Here is a 17,066-nt window from a genome sequence, read left to right on the forward strand (position 1 = left end):
AGTGTAAAAACAACAACAATTGATGGAAAAGAGTAAAAGTTACAATAGCATTCGATTAGGTTTAGTTGGTTATTATATTTATTAATAATTAAATGCAGATATATTCCTGGTCGAGAAGGATGTTACATCAAAATCTGTTTAGATATGTGGAACGAAGTACTGTCAACCATAACACTTTTGGTTTGGATCAAGTCGATAAGACATACAGAGGAAGTAATTAATAAATGGTGGAATCGTGAACATGTTTTAGGCAAATTAGAAATTAATAGTTTAGTGATTGAATTGGACAGTGAGTCGGAAAGTGAAAGTGACTGAAGGAAACTTTCAGGATAATGCTGTGCAATGCTGGAAATTACTGTGACAGAGTAATGATAGTGGAAACAACTAAAAGTAATACATAAAAGTGATCATTAGGTTAGAACGTATGAGCAGAGAATGAATTAACAGTTTTGTAGATATGGTAAATGCATTAGACAGAATCCAGTGTAATAGTAGTCAAAATAATATTATAAATAGATGAATAGTTGTAGGTAGGTATTAAGCTAAATTGTGGGTATATAGTAGAATATAAAGTACGTGTAGTAGATAGGTTAAATAAGGTTTTTGTTTAATTTTATTTAGTTATTACAACGACTATTATGTACATATTTCATTTTAAAATGATTTTTATGTGTTAAAAATCTAAGTTTGATTACTTTTTAATGTTTAGTGAGTTCCTTATTTATTCTTTGAAGCCAATTTTTTTGTTAGAAATATTTTTAGTACATCATGCTAAACGAAATGCAGAGTAGATCAGACTCAACATCAAAGAACTGGTAGTCCGAAAATACTCCTAACTTCAACCTAAAATTAAAGAGTTTGGTTTATTGATCAACTATAAAGTTTCATTGCTATTCACGCTACATAACCATTCATGGACTGCCAACCATGGAACCTCGAAATCAAATGAAATTAAGAAGTTCTCTAAGATTTCGCCTTAAAGCATGAAATTGGTTCATCAATTTTGCAATTGACTGGTCTCGCTCGTATTGATGCAAGTATATTGAGATTGTACTAAACATATTTAATATGAGATGTAACAAAAGAATCTTTTTGATTAATTTACCAACAAGTGACTTCTTATAAACAAATGCTTATTTTAAATAAATAATAGTATATTTTACACTTTTTTCTTAGATATTCTAAAAATGCATTTATTTCATGTTCGTCAAACAGCGTATTAAGGTCCCACCTCGCAAGACCCACAGAATTCTTGTTATTTCGGTAAACAGGAAACTGTTTGAACATGTGCGAAATATATCGAATGTCGTTTAAGTAGCTCCTCTCATAAACGTAAAGATTTAAATGCTGTGAACGCTGGAAATTGACATAGGTATTAAATTTCATCAGTAGAATTCCAGATAAAATAACAAAATTTATGCGGTAGGAAATTAGTTTTTGGGAAAAAATTGTTTTATATTTGAGACAGATTCTTAAAATAACCAAAATGTAAAAGTTTCACATTTATGGCTATTGGACGCACATGTTTACTTACAATAACAATATTACGAATTGAAAGGGACGAACAGAAAGTAACCTACGATGTTAATTTTGAATTAATTTACGCTGATCTAGTATTTTTGATCGTTTTTTAATTATTTGAAAAGTTGGGGCAGATATCTTATGATCCTTATCCGATCAAACTTTTCTACTATATACCTCCCATAACTTGGTAATAGAGTATGTTGACTACTAAAATGTTTATATAGTCTATACAGAGTTTTTTGTACGCACGGCATCAAGATGTTTAATATTACTTGCCGCAATTTGTAAATTCGTTTTAGAATTAGACAATATTTTCCTACTCATTTTATTCTAGTTAAAAAGAGACACAATTCTGTCTGATTAGTTCGTAATAACTAATTAGAACGTAACACGTAAGCGAATGAGCCTGTCAAAGTCGTCCCGTTGTCAGACCTAAGCAAAATTCTTGAAAACAGTAGTGATAAGAGGATATAACTGTAACCTATAAACCATTGTGGCTGTATAATTAACTGTAGTTTCTAGATGTACTATAATGTTAAAATAAATTATATTTGATAACATTTTTGTTCAATTATTTTATTTAGATTAGAATTTTGTTGTATGTCAAAGCCAAACTGAACTAAAACTCAGAGTTCATTGCGACGTTTTAATGTAACACATTTAGATGACGTATGTACAAAATAATTTTGAATAGACTGTATTTGTTTTGATCGCACTGCTCAATGGTTAAAAAATAGTAAGATTTATTATTACAAAATAGTGGGATGAAAGAAATATTAAATTATTCAGGTACAAATAGGTTATTTATTGATATATTTATGCCCTTTAAAATGATCCTCCTTGTTGTTGGCTTTATTTCTGAATTGGCCTCAATGGACACAAAATGATATCCTCAAAGCGGTTTTTTTTTAATTTAGCGAATAGCCAGAAATCTGACGGAGCCAAAATTGATGAATAGCCGTTTGCGGGGTGATATACAGAGAGCTTTTGATAAACAAGTATGAAGAACCAACGCCATGTGAGAATAAAGAAGAAGAAATAAAGTTTCTTAATTCATTTCAATGCAAAAATTTCAAATTATTACTTTTAAAACTCGATAAAGCCAATGTATACTCTATGACAATATACCCCCATGAGTTATTATCAACCACAGCTTATTTAGACTTAAACAAGAAAAGAAAAATTCCGAAATTTATCATTTATCTACTTTATAGTAGTAATATATCTACATTAAAATATGTCACAAGCTACGTTTGAAGACGACACAGGACTTTTAGATTAGGACAAGAATTAAAAAGCATGAACAGAGAATCTTCAAGCAGCTAGCCATAAAATGAAACAATGGAAGTTAAATATTATCATTAATTAGAGTTCAAATATGTCTCTACTACCAATAAAATACTAAAAACACAGTCTAAATGTTACTATTATACTAAAAAAGAAAGACATTAACACTGCCCCATATATAGGTATGAAATTCGATATAAAATTGATATGGAAGCAATATATTGAGAAATTAATAATCAAGCCAACAAAACTGAAAGTAAAGTATAGATATAACATATATAGTTATATTTTATTATGCCATTATGGCATATTTCTGCGTAGAGTTATGGAAAAAGTAAAAGTGACAGTCAACAAGATCCTTTTTTTTCGTTTTCCGTCGTGACCAGCTAGAACCAAATGGTCTTCTGCTGAAAGATTTTGCGGGCAACAGAGACCCTGGAATACGACTGGCCTTTTAGTATTTGGTTTAACTATCGGGATTTATAGATGGGTAGGGATTTGATCAGCTTATTCTCATGTTGTAAGGCGCCAAGGGAGAACCGCATACTGAGCATATTCGTGAAGCTTTTCACGAACGGGATGCCTAATTCTAGGTAGGTATTTGCGTTCCTTATGCGGAACACTAGCAGTAGTGTAAATTGTCTTTCGGAGACGTACCTGTACCACACCTGTGCTCAGTAGAGGCAGACTAGACGGACCAGAATTTTATAAAGAGTCGCTTTCTGATGGATTGAAAGTTTGCTTTTTCTACAGAGGACTGGGAATGGTAGGCTCTACACGCCATTGCCTTTGCTAACCATTGGAACCTGCGGCCGAATTGGATATAGAGGTATGATATCTTCTGGAGCCAGGGGATAGGGATATTTTCAATTTAGAAAAGGTATGCGCGTAAGTCTTTCCGGCGATGGAACAGAATAGCCTGAGGTTTGTCTGCTTGCTTTGTTAATCTGCCAGAATTTGTACCACTAGAATAACAAGATACATAAAAGAACAAGAGACTAGAAAATACAGCTTAATAGATCGAAATCCAGCCAATTGTCCATTGTGGTGAAGTGACCAAAACCTTGTTAAGTCAATAGATTATATATAGGGAAAATGAGATGCAACGTAGTTATTACAGAGTTACGTGTGAAGACGGCAAATTAGGAGTTAGGATCCATCTAATTCAGATAAAATGTATCAAAAATAAAACCTGATCATGAAGTATAAAAATAAACTAACTGAATTGAATATATATTAACGAAGTCATGTTACTAAGGAACAGAGGCAAATACGAGGAAAGGAGGCGAAGGAAGGGAGGCAGAAATGTAAATCTGTAAATATAGAAAATAAATAGGACATTAATTATAGATGGGGAGATATCGACATTGGACATGGAATTGAATGGGTTGGAAAAAGACAAGAAAGATATATAATGACAGTTAATGGAGAATAAGAGAATATGGCGAACAAAAGAAAAGACAAAATAAATTCAATAAAGTAATACAGAAGTTGATCAGAGAATATAATAATAATAATATATATATATATATATATATATATATATATATATATATATATACATATAATAATTTATAGAGAAATATATTAATATGTACTTTAATTAAGACATATTAATAACTAGGAACGTAGATTTGTTTAAACATTCAATCATAAGTAAATTATAAGTTTTAAGAAATTTTTAAAATTTAATTAAAAAAAAAATTAAATTTTAATTGGTCAAACTACTATTTATACCTTCGTTTATTTATGTTTTGCCCACGATAAATATCTATTATTTATATTGGGTGTAAGATGATTTTCAGAACTTACTAAGGCATCTAATTCCACGTCATCACAAGACAACTCGGCGGTAATGATTTTGTTCTTAACCGAAACGAAACTCGCGCTTATATTCATGGTGAAAAATCGAAAACTAAATATATCTAGAAAAGTCTGTTCCTTCGGCCTGATATACTACGTACACTCGCATCAACAAAAAAATGTATAAACATTTTTCTCATCAAACGCTCCGATCTGTATACATCGACGGTTCATTCTCATGTTTATAGTAAATACAGACATAGTTTATTAAAAATACTCGCTAGATTGTATTGGAATTAACTAGGAAGATGTACACGTTTTTAGGAAGAAAATTGTTTGGTGTAGTAGTATAAAATATATTTGATATTGATCTATATATGATGGACAAAATAATATAAATACCTGACTTATACACAATATTTATATTTTAATAAGGTTATATTATATTATATTTTAGTAAATGGAGAGATCATTTACTTTTAAAACAGCTGCAATGATTCGCGGAATAGATTCGTACAGTATCTGAATTGCTTCGAACTGAATGCTGTTCAATTTTGTACCAAAACGGCTTGAGTAATAACTTTTTTTAGTTTAACTCTAAATAACGGTTGAATTATATGAAGGACTGGAGATTGGGTTGGTCAGGTAAGTTGTTGGACGCTTCTCAAACCCTATATCGCCCAAATCATAACAGAAACTCCCTAATGTTTGGCGGTAGGAAGTAGGTAGTACAAGTCGTAGGCTTCTTTTGGAGATCTTCATATATAAACCCGGCCGTTTGTAGGAAACAATGACACCATCGGATCTTAACATCGAGTTCTTAACTTCATCTTAACAAACTCGAATTCTAATTGAAAACGTGGCGTATCAAAGCCAATAAGACAAAATCTACCCATGTGACATTCACCCTTTGTGGCGTTAATCACGTAGACAATGTTAAATATCTGGGAATGCATTTTGATCGACGTTTAACATGGAAAAACATATAGTGACAAAACGAAAACCAAGGTTTTGCTATATAAATCAATACTTAGGCCCATTTGTACCTATGGTATCTAACATAGTTATCCTCGATATCCTATAGGTTCCAGAATAAAGTGTTGCGAGTCATCGTCGGTGGCCTCTTACGTGTCTAACAAACAGATTTAGCGCGATATTCCCTTAGAACCCATTACGAGTGTGATTCGAAGTATTAGTGCGAAGTACTCTGAAAAACTATTAGTGCATCCCAATGCAATAGTCAAACAGTTAAATGTGCGCGATGACAGTGAAGTGCGTAGGCTCAAACGCAAACTAGCATACGAACTGATTAATAAAAAAATCAAATAGTTATAGTTATTATTGCCCACGGACAGATTGTGAGAGAGATTAATAAAAAAAATCGAGTTCTTAGCGTTGACTTCTATTAAACCTACAAAGGTTTGAAAATTGCAGCCCTTCCATAAGTTTTCTGGAGCTTTCTGCATGTCCCTCTGTACAGTTTTAGTATGGTATAGATCAAGAGAGTGTTGAGTTCTATTCTTAGTTTCGCTGTAGTATTTTTATGGTAGGTGGGTGTTGTGTGTTATGGGTTGCACAAACCATTTAAGACAATATTAATAAAATCCTATCAATTATAACTGATGGGTCAGTGCTGAGAAATGACATTGGCACAATTATTATTGATCCTTTTTTGAAACTTAATCAATTTATAGGTTGAAAAAGTTCCCATTACGTAGCCACAAGAAGTTACCCAGGTCACCTTCTAATATGGTCATATTAGATCCTGTTTGCTCTTTTTTGTAGGTCAACCAAACTACTACTCTCAATTCAATTCACAATGTCAATATCATATTTTTTTCAATTGAAGTAAGTTTAGAGGATTGAAAACCGAAAAATATAACCAATGTTCATCCGCAGATGCTTTTGAAATAAACAAATCTGTGTTTTCAATTTTATGCTGATAAGAATCAGACAGTATAACACCAAAAAGACCAGCTACAATCTCAAATACAGGTAATATTGCAAGCAAAAATTACTATATTTATTTTTATGGTTCTACTACTCTTTATGTCATGTTATCTAAATGTTATTTAATGGTACCAGGAACCTATATTAATTCATCTGTGTGAGAAGCTATTTATAGATATTTCATTTATTGGCAAAATAATGTGCATAACCAAATATAAAGAAAATTCTCATTCAGATATTGTTAGCAAATTGTGATCATTTTTAAAATGATACGTACTGAATATAGCTAATGTAATAAGAAAAATATTAATTATGTGGTTGTTTGGTTGAATAAAAAAATAAAAAATAAGATTAACAAAAAAATGAAAAATTTTGCATGGTTAAATATAATATCGATAGTATCCAATTAAGCACCTATAAAATATATACAAAGAAGAAAAGGAGGTTTGGTAATCAAAACTGTAACATGTATTTACAATATTCAGTAAATTGAAATATTGTATTTTTTAGTATATCTTGAAAATATAAGTATTTAATTTATAGGTTTTTGGTATATAATATTTAAAGCAATAACATTGTACAATTAGAAAATACGTTATTATTTGTCAGACTGTCAGATAATATTAATTAAATTTAATAATATTTCATTTTTTAATTTTCCCCTATAATGTAAATTATATTTTTAATCCTCTTTCTGAATTTCTCTCTGTAATAAACAAACCCGCTTTGCGGGCCCTAAGATGGCTCGGAAGAACAAAATTTGCTTACAACTTTATACATAGGAGATCGCATTCTAAGCTTGTCTATTCTGTGATTCAAATACTCGTTAAATTACATAATCTTAAGTTTTACAATTTTCTGTAAAAACTTAAAAAAATGAATGAAATCGGTAAAATCGTTCTTAAGTTATAGCGTGACCAAGACAGGGATTAATTTTTATATATAGATATTATTTCTAATTGCAAAATAAAAACAAACTAAAAATTACAAAATTGTTGCGAAAAATTAATTACTTTTTTTAAAGAAAAAAATGTTCGTTTATCTTCGAGAATAATGGATTAAGAATATACAAATATATTATCGATTATCTCTTAATAGGGAACGTCAAGGCTTCCTCACCTGTCTCTTAACACTGGACGAGCTGTCACTGAGGCTACCGGAAGTTCCGGATTTTCGATTGCGGTTCTTTCCTCTTCCTGTTCCACCTGATGTCGACGCCTGGGCAGCGGCGGCGGCGGCCTGAGCTAGTCCCTCGTCGTCTTCAGTCAAAGACAAACCCTGAAACCAACAACCGATGAACGATTTAGAGCAAAAACGACGACTAAAACCGAAAAATTGTTATATTAATCGGCTTGGGGAAAATGTAGCCTCCATTTTTGTTAAAGTTATATGGAAGAAGAATTTTAACGCCTAAAATTTTGGTGTAAGATGCGTAAGTTGTAAAATACGTGAATTCCAGTAAAATGAAATATATAAACAAATATTTTAGGTTGAATTCTCATTCATTGGACCTAGCTGACGCGCTCAGTTACCTCTTTTAAACGGTAGATTATTCGCAGTTTCTGTTGTATGAAAATCGACCACCGATGCGAAATTTTTAATTTCAAACTATTTTTAATATGGACCATACACGATGACTCGCAACACTTTATTCTGAAACCTCTGGAGGATATCTATGTTAGATTTGCTAGTAGTACCCCACAGTTCAGTACCATAGGTCCAAGTGGGCCTAAATATTGACTCATAAAGCAAAACCTTATTATCTAATGATAATTTAGATTTACGCCCTATCAGCCAATACATTTAGTTTAGTTTAAGCCCAAGCTATTTGCGTTTTGTAACTATATGTTTTTTCTATGTCAAACGTCGATCGAAATGTTCCCAGATATTTAACGTTGTCTGCTTGCGGTTCAAGTTCATGATTATTCAATTTTACTGAGGGACATGTTCTTCTACAAAAGGTGAATGTCATAGGTAGATTTTGTCTCATTTGCTTTGATACGCCACGTTTTCAACCACAATTCGAATTTGTTAAGAAGAAGTTGGAGGTTTCTTGTGGCTGATATTGGATCCTCGTGTGATGATAAAACCGCTGTATCGTCAGCAACAGTAGTGTTTCTTGAGGTCGTTACAATAGATATAACAATGGATCAAGAACAGTGCCCTGCGCAACACCCGAATATATTGGTCAGGTCAGTTTATTCGTCACCCTGTTTGACAATAAAATGTCTGTCTGTGAGGTACGATTTCAGCAATTGAAAGTGCGTATGGGGCAAAAGCTTTTTGTTTTAACATGCAGTCCAGTGTACCACATCCTGTCGAAGGCCCGAGATCGAGAAATGCAGTGGAGCAATATTTTTATCGTTCAAGTTTTTGTTAATTTGGTTGACTAATTCTATGCATTTGTTCTGTTGTTCCGTGTTTATTACGGAAGTCAAATTGATGGCCTGGAATAATATTTCTGCAACTATTTTAAGTATATTAATGTATAGTTTTTCGAATAGTTTAAAGATCACAGGTAACAGGGTTATAGGAAGATAAAATGAGACATCTTCTGATTATTTCCCAGGTTTAAGAATCATAATGATTTGAGCCACTTTCCCAGTGCTAGGAAAGTAATTCAGTTTTAGCATGACATTAAATATGAATGTAATTAATTTGATGCACTTTCCTGACAGTTCTTTTAAGATTCTTCCAGTTATTAGGTCAAAACCGGGAGCTTTTTTTAGAATTGATTTCTTTATGTATTGTTTGTTTTACTTGTTTAACAGTAAATTTCTCATGATGCAAATCCATTTGAAACGGAGTGCTAAGAAAGTCAACAAAGTTATTTTCTTCTGTTATGGATATTTCAGACGGGTACGGATTAAATACTGCCTTCAAATATTTAGAGAGAACTTCCGCTTTATCTTTATCATTCCTAGCCCAGGTATTGTTGTCAATTTTAATGGGTGTCCCTTTAATTTTTTTTTGTTACTTTCCAGAGAGAGACTTTTGTGGCAAAACGATGTTAAAACGGACTTTAGTAACATAACATCGTTTTTAAATTATTGTCTTTACTCTATATTGTCAGTAACAAGAATTTCGACCACTGGCCGATCACCAGATCACCAGATTAAATCGCGATCATGGAATCGTTGCTGAACAAACGAAAGATGCTTCTGAGAAATGCGGTACCCGATGGAATAATATCTTAAGGGTCCGCTGATCATTAACATATTTTTTTGCAAATTAACTCAGGTACTGCGAAAATTTCTTCAAGGTTTTTCTTTGTTTTTCGAGTCGAGAATCATGCCGACCGCGCACTGTAAATCCGACACCAGATGAATTATCTAACGATTCGGAAATAATTCGGTCCATGTGAGATGTGTGGTATTTGCGATGGGTTTTGGTTTTTTGCTGGCCCGAAAGGTTTGGCAGTAGTTTTGGTCGTTTTAGCATTATTAGTCGATTTTATTGAATTCATAATGAACATTCTTTATTACTTTTTTTAAATAATTACATCTTGCAATGGATATGCTTTGTACGATCTTAGTTTATAAATTAATCTATTACTATAGTTCTGTTGTACTTGCATCAATACATAACGGAATAAATACGTCAGTGTATATTTTCTAAATTAAAATAAAACTAAGCTACAGTTAAGAATAACACTTAACATTCTAAAAGTTCGTGTGGTTTAGTTCTCCTCAATCTTCTGATATATTGCAAGTTGTCTAGTAGCTGTATTGCTTCCACGTTGCTGTGACTTAATAACCTTATTTTATAAATTCATTGATTTCTGGGTCATGATAAAAGTCTCAAACCAGGCATTGGAACCCGATAGTGGAGACTTGCCTTGGAGTGACAAATTGGATAGGGTTATGTGGGAGTGCCTCTGGGCTTACCAATACACTAAACCAAAACTGCCTAACAGTTAACCCTTGTGGGTCACTACTGCTACTGCTTTAAATTTGCGACGGCGAAAGAACAGATGGTGCAACTAACCATTGGTTCGCTATCTTGAATTAACTGGGTGCTGTCCTTTGGGGACAAAAGTTATGATTGCCGCGTCGTATGAGGTCGTTGAAGCCTGGAAAAAGGGAGATTAGTGGTGATGCGGTGCTAAGTTCCCAGCATGTCGACCAGCTCGCAAACAAGAGCGTTTTCAGAACTTGAGCTGAGTTGTTCGTGGAAGGATTGAGATATGAAGTGCTTGATTTTGGGAGTGTCAGTTTCTCTATGAATTTGTTTATTTTTGATAAACCATGGAACGTTTAAATTTTTTCTGAGGAGCATATTTTCGAAAACTTGAAACCATTTCACCTGGTTGAATGTAACAAACATGAAGTAGACATTAGATCCGTAGAGGAGTAAGAACCCAATTAATATCTTCTAAAATAAGCATTTGAAGAAGATCAGACGTCTGCTAGAAGCGCAGATCAGAGAATATAGCAAGTTTGCTAGGCCCGAAACTTTTCGGATTGCTTTCTAGATATGGGAATGCCAGCCGATATATATCCTATAATATTCTAATATAAAAAAATCTCTTTAAATAAATTAAATTCAATAAGGAGTCTGAATTAGGTTCTGGATATATCAATTAAAAATTGACACCTCTATATAAAATTTTTACCATCACTGCACACAAAGTGGAAATTGATGATGAAATTTGTCAATTCACTTCTTAAAGATGGAAATTGCATCAAATGCATAGCTTCAAAATTTCCAAGACTCTCGGAAGCAAAAGTGAAAGAAGATTTCTTCATTTGATCAAGCATTATTACTCAATCACAATTCTTCAAAATTAAAAATTATGTGAAAATATAGAAGCAGTTGGCTACAATATTTCTACGAGGTCTTATATGCTATAGTTAGTGCATAAAAATCAAACTGAATTGCTTTTTCAGTGAACAATTTCCGATTTTCCATCATATCAGCTCAGCAATAACATTATACACAAATATCTGATTATTCTAGATATAAAATATGTAAAAACTTTGTACGTGCATTTGAAATTTGAACGTTTCCCTCGATTTCCCCCCGTCCTCCCAACAGATGATATAACTTCAATAGGACCATATCGGAAGTGCATTCTTTCGAATAAAAAAAGAATTTTGAAAATCGGCCGACAACTGACGGAGAAATCGGCGAACATACATTAAGAAAAATATACAGCCGAACTTAGAACTTCTTCCGTTTTCAAAGCCGGTAAAAAATGCATAAAAAGAGGTCTCCCTGAGAGAAAGAAAAAGTTGTAGTTTGACAATGAATATGTATCCTTAATTACTGTCGTATCTGTGGAAACGTATCCATCGTCTATTAAAAATCCTTCATGATTTAATCCACACCAAATACAATTAAATTAACATTTTTCATGCGTGTTCTAACGAAAAACCTATCAAATACTTCTTTTTTTCTAACCGTAATTATCCCATTTTGTTTCAAAACGAAACTAATGGTACAAGCTCGTACTAATAAAACCGACATACTGGACCGATTCTTTTTATAATTTAATAACATCCCGTTTTCTATTGGACCTGATTATTATTTAACATGCTGCAAAAAAGAATTAAACCTCCTAGTGGTAAACAGACTGATCAATTTTGCATGATTATAGGCCTTTTACCATAATCATAGATATGGCTAGTCTAACATTAAACGTAATAACTCTCGGGAAAAAAAAACGTAGTTTGGTCGGACACGAAATGTCTGATGAATTAAGTTAATTTTCTTATAGAGGTATAATCAGTAATATATCTGAATTTTAATTAAGGCCAATAGGAGCATGGCTTCTTTTTGAATGATGGTTAAATTAGATACCGAAATTTGGATCTTGATCTTTTACCAGGTTTATACTGTTTTTAAAAGGTCAGCATATATATGGAGTCTATTGAAAGTTTATTTGTATACTAGCGACCCGCCCCGGCTTCGCACGGGTGCAATGCTGATACTAAATTAAATACACTACAGAAAAAATATGAACGTTGTATATAAAAACATAGCGGCCCGCTCCGACTTTGCACGGGCATAAAATATATATGCCTATGTCACTCAATGAAAACATGATTAAAATCGATCCAGTATTTTTGGTTCATTCATTACTGCCCTTGGCCTGCACGCATTAAATTTGGAGTAAAACAATTCCTCTTCCCCTATACTTACTATGAAGATTTCCTGCTATCTTTGGAATATCTAAATTCATACAATTTTTATTACATTACACATTTTTAAACGCAAATTTTAAATTTGTAATATCTCCGAAAATATTTGTTTAATTTACATGCTGTAAGGAACCATATTGATCTATATTAATTGCACACTGTATTTAAGGTACTTAATTCGATAAGGATTAATGCCGTATTGCTTAAAATAGCTTCGTAAATAAGCCATTTTCTCACGTAAAAAGTAAACAATAAAAATGATTAATGTGGGTTATCCCTAAAAGATAAACATATACCATCGCGGACTTTTTTGTAGACCTTTTTATGGTGTACAATACTGTAGTACATTAATTTGATCTAATTCGTAGGGTTAGGCAGCGTTTTTGCTAATTGCTAAATAAGCCTATGTATTATACATATAAACCTTCCTCTTGAATCACTCTATCTAATGAAAAAAACCGCATCAATATCCATTGCGTAGTTGCAAAGTTTTAAGCGCATATAGGGATATAGGGACAGAAAAGGCGACTTTGTTTTATACTATGTAGTGATGCGTCATCAATATGTTCATTGTATTGCCTACCGTAATTTGCAAATTCATTTTAGAATCAGAGAATATTTTCCTTCTCATTATATTCTATTCTACACAATGCTGTCTGATAAGTTCGAACGTGAAACCCAACTAGCCTGTCAAAGTCGTCCGGTTGTTAAACTTACCCAAAATTATTTAAAATATTATAATAAATTTGTATAATAAATTTCAAATTGCCGCGGTTTTTATTGAAAATATTTTTTAGTAATGCAGCTGCACTGAATATTAGTACGGACACGGTCTCTGAAACATCTCAAAAATAATAAACAAAACAACATTAAATTTACCAAAAAGAAACCGTGTTTATGCGAAACGAGTAATGAGTCAAGATCAGCTTGATGTTAGCCGAATCAGAGCTTAAATATACGAAATGTATAAAAAAAGTAAGTAGTTTTTTCGATCGAAACATAATTTAATAAAATTATTTCAGAGAAAATTGTTAGTATCCATAAAAAGCTGAAAGATATGGAGCTATTTGAGGGATGTTGAACATCCCTTCATACACTGTTGGGTACCAAAAGATTTCAGTGATGTAAAGATGACCAACAAAGGGGGTTAACGGACATTGCTTTTAAAAGAACTTTTAAAATCATGCAACATAAACAAGGAAGAATTATTATATCAATTTGTTTATTTAGATGAGATATGGATATTTCAAAATGGTACATTGGGTTATTCATGGCAAAATTATAATAAATATAGCGTAAAGGCAATTTTGTTGATGGAAAAAGGTAAACGTGGGAATAACTATCGGTTAGATTTTATTAGTCATAACATTTATTAATAATTCATTGCATAAGACATAACTATATGTCATGAAAAACTACTTCATTCTGAAAACGGGAATATAAATGATCATTTGATATTTTTATTCCTGGTGCAGAATTAGTGTTTTTCTCTAAGTCCAAGGGTGACCAGCATTGGAGCAATGTACCATAACTAGTTTTTGTAGTGTTTCGAAATCCAACTTTTAAAGAATTTAGAGTAACCATCAGTTATTGTTATGGACAATTCACCATATCATAGTACACTGGTGGAGAAGATCCCAATATGTGCATCAACAAAGGCTGCAGTTAAGGAATTGCTTAAAGTATGTCAAATAAGTTTTGCAGAAATATAAATTTGTAATAATATAAATGAAATGTTCCATTGCGCTTTTTGCAACTAACTTTTTTTAGAAATAAGCCCGAAAAAAGAAATATAGTAGATCATATGGCCATATAGTATTACGACTTCCCTATCACAGTATATTCAATTTAATCGAGTTGATATGGGGGGTAGCAAAGACTTATCATAATAGACATGCTGGTTGAGAAGGATATTCCACCAAGAACTGTTAGGATATGTGGAAGGAAGCATTGTCGACCATAACATCTTCGGTTTGAATGAACTCGATAAGACATACAGAAGGAAGTAATTGATAAATGGTGGAATCGTGAACATGGTTTAGACAGATTGGAAACTCTTCTCAACTGCCCAGAGCGCACAGAAATATTTCTAACCCAAAATCCCTCAAAAACCAACCCACCTTCACAGACACGACATGGAGTGGATATTGTCAGACAAATTAAAAGACTAAAAAGCAACAAGCCACCAGGTGAAGATGGAATTGTTGCAGAAGTCAGACAGTCGACGGTTTCGACGATATAAAGTAGGTATTTTATTGTTAATTGGGGCCTGGGAGACCAAAAAAAGTTCGAAGACGACGAATTACAAGATTTGTACCAATATGTGTCCGAATAAATTCCTTGATGAAGTAAAAACTGTGTAAAAGAAAAGAAAAAAAAAGAGAAGCTCGCCAATCATCACATTAGTTTAGCAATCATTTTGTTGTAGACTTGTTAGAAAAGTAAAAGCGTATTACATACTGATAGAGCTGATTATTTACCCAATAACCAGTAGAATTTTGAGTTCTTCACATTTTCTTAACATTTGATTTTTGACGGGACTATTTGTTGAAAGCCCATTATTGGCTTGTACTTGATTCTTTTATTAGTGAAATCACTATGCACCGATTTATTTTGTTTTTACTGTCAGTTTTCGGTTGATTGAATGTTGTTCAATCTCCAACGCTTAGGATTATAGTGTCATCTACAAATATAGCAACAACATTTTCATTTAATGTACCCAGTATACAGCAGATATAATACTGGTCCCAATACACTGCTTGCATTTTCCTCAAGTTAGAGTAGGATAGTTAAAATCTAGAATAGCCTGAATCATTTTTATTCACTCTGAAGTATCGGTCAGTTATGTATGACAGAGAAGCATTTTAATATTATACTTTAAACCTTCTCGCCAAACTTTATCGAAAGCTTCAGCAGTATCTAAAAAGATTGCAGAAATTTTTTTATTTTATTTCAGTGACTGTTCTATGACATCGGTGATTCTGTGAACCTGATCAATCCTGGAATGTTGTTTCCTAAAATCAAATTGGTAATCCGGAATAAGAACCTTTTCCTTAGTAATTGGTTTTATCATCTTCAATAGAGTTCTTCAAATAACTTGAGTATTGTCGGCAATAGTGACATTGACCCGTTGTGGTACATATTGTTGTCTAATTGGATGATTTATATTTTCCTTTAATATTTTCCTGGCAATGAGGTCTAAACCAGGAACCTTTATTGCGCTAATATTACCCATTATTCCTTTATTAACTTATTTCTTTTCTTCATTTCAGATCATCAAGCGAACACAAAAATATGTAAAGTTTTCATGAAACATATTTTGATTAAATAAAAAAAATGTATCGTAACATTCATAATATTATTGTCAAATAAAGGAAGAAAAGTGGTTTTAATCAGCGTATTTAAAAAATACAAATGATTCAAAAAAAAGGATCCAGTGAACAAGAGCTAGAGTGAGAGAGAAAGTCGGTGAGATATCGGAATCGTAGGCAGCGATGGAAAAAAAATGAACTGGTATCGAGAGGACGCGTGCTCGAGAATAAGCACGTGTCTAAGTGGCAACCCTTTTTTGCTTTTTTGCTGCGTCAACATGTCCGCCTATAAAGACGATGATTTAACGGGAATAACTCAATTACCGTGGAATTAGGGAGCATTTCCACGCTTTTTAGGTCTTTACCACTGATGCGTTGTCCGTTCTAAGACATGATGAATCGTGATATAGCCTTCGATATTTTATGCCAACTCATTTGAATTATATATAAATAGTAAATTACAATATAGATGTCAGAAACATATATATCGGCCTATGAACTTATTTTAAATTATCTACAACAGATGGTGCTACCGTGTATTAAATCGTATCGGGTACATTTGTAACCAACTTAATGTTAAAGCATCACTGAAAGGTTTCAGTTTTCAGTATGAGTAATTTCGTTGGAGTGTGAACAAAACATTTTTACAGTGGGTTCATAATGTCTGAATTTATACCGATTAAATCGCATTTATGGGAAGCTTTACTTTTTACCTGAATTTGAAGAATAAGGCAACCATACATCATCGGTTTTAACATGTGAAGATCGGCTTCGGCGTTTTAAATGTGGCGATTTTGATATCAAAGACAAAAAGCGTTCTGGCAGCCAAAAAAAAGCATTAAGACAAAGATTTGAAGGCATTACTTATAAGTATGTAATTTTTTGATTTGACACATATGTTATTTTATTCTACTGACATGAAGCTTTAAAGCTATAAATGTTATAGTTTGCGTTATATTAAAAAGTGGTGATTTCGTTGTGCAAGACAAATAATGTTCTGGTAGATCGAAAAAGTTTGAAGATGCGAAACTACAAGACTTATTACATG

At 32.6% G+C, this 17,066-nt stretch overlaps 1 protein-coding gene across 8 annotated transcripts in view; it reads right to left on the minus strand.

Moving 5' to 3' along the window:
* The window catches only part of Ca-beta (Calcium channel protein beta subunit), a 227,268-nt gene that overhangs the window by 180,619 nt on the left and 29,583 nt on the right, over positions 1-17,066 (minus strand). For 7 of the 8 annotated variants that reach the window (XM_076414731.1, XM_076414730.1, XM_076414732.1 and 4 more), the window contains exon 2: positions 7,684-7,842. In XM_076414731.1, coding sequence (XP_076270846.1) covers positions 7,684-7,842 — 159 coding nt within the window. Of the gene's footprint in view, positions 1-4,623; positions 4,726-7,683; positions 7,843-17,066 lie in introns of those variants that run through there. The other variant, XM_076414733.1, reaches the window with a different exon arrangement.

Source organism: Rhynchophorus ferrugineus, unplaced genomic scaffold (assembly GCF_030347505.1).
Source record: "Rhynchophorus ferrugineus isolate W39M unplaced genomic scaffold, kcgeb_rfMv2 rfM9, whole genome shotgun sequence".
NCBI lineage: Eukaryota > Metazoa > Arthropoda > Insecta > Coleoptera > Curculionidae > Rhynchophorus > Rhynchophorus ferrugineus.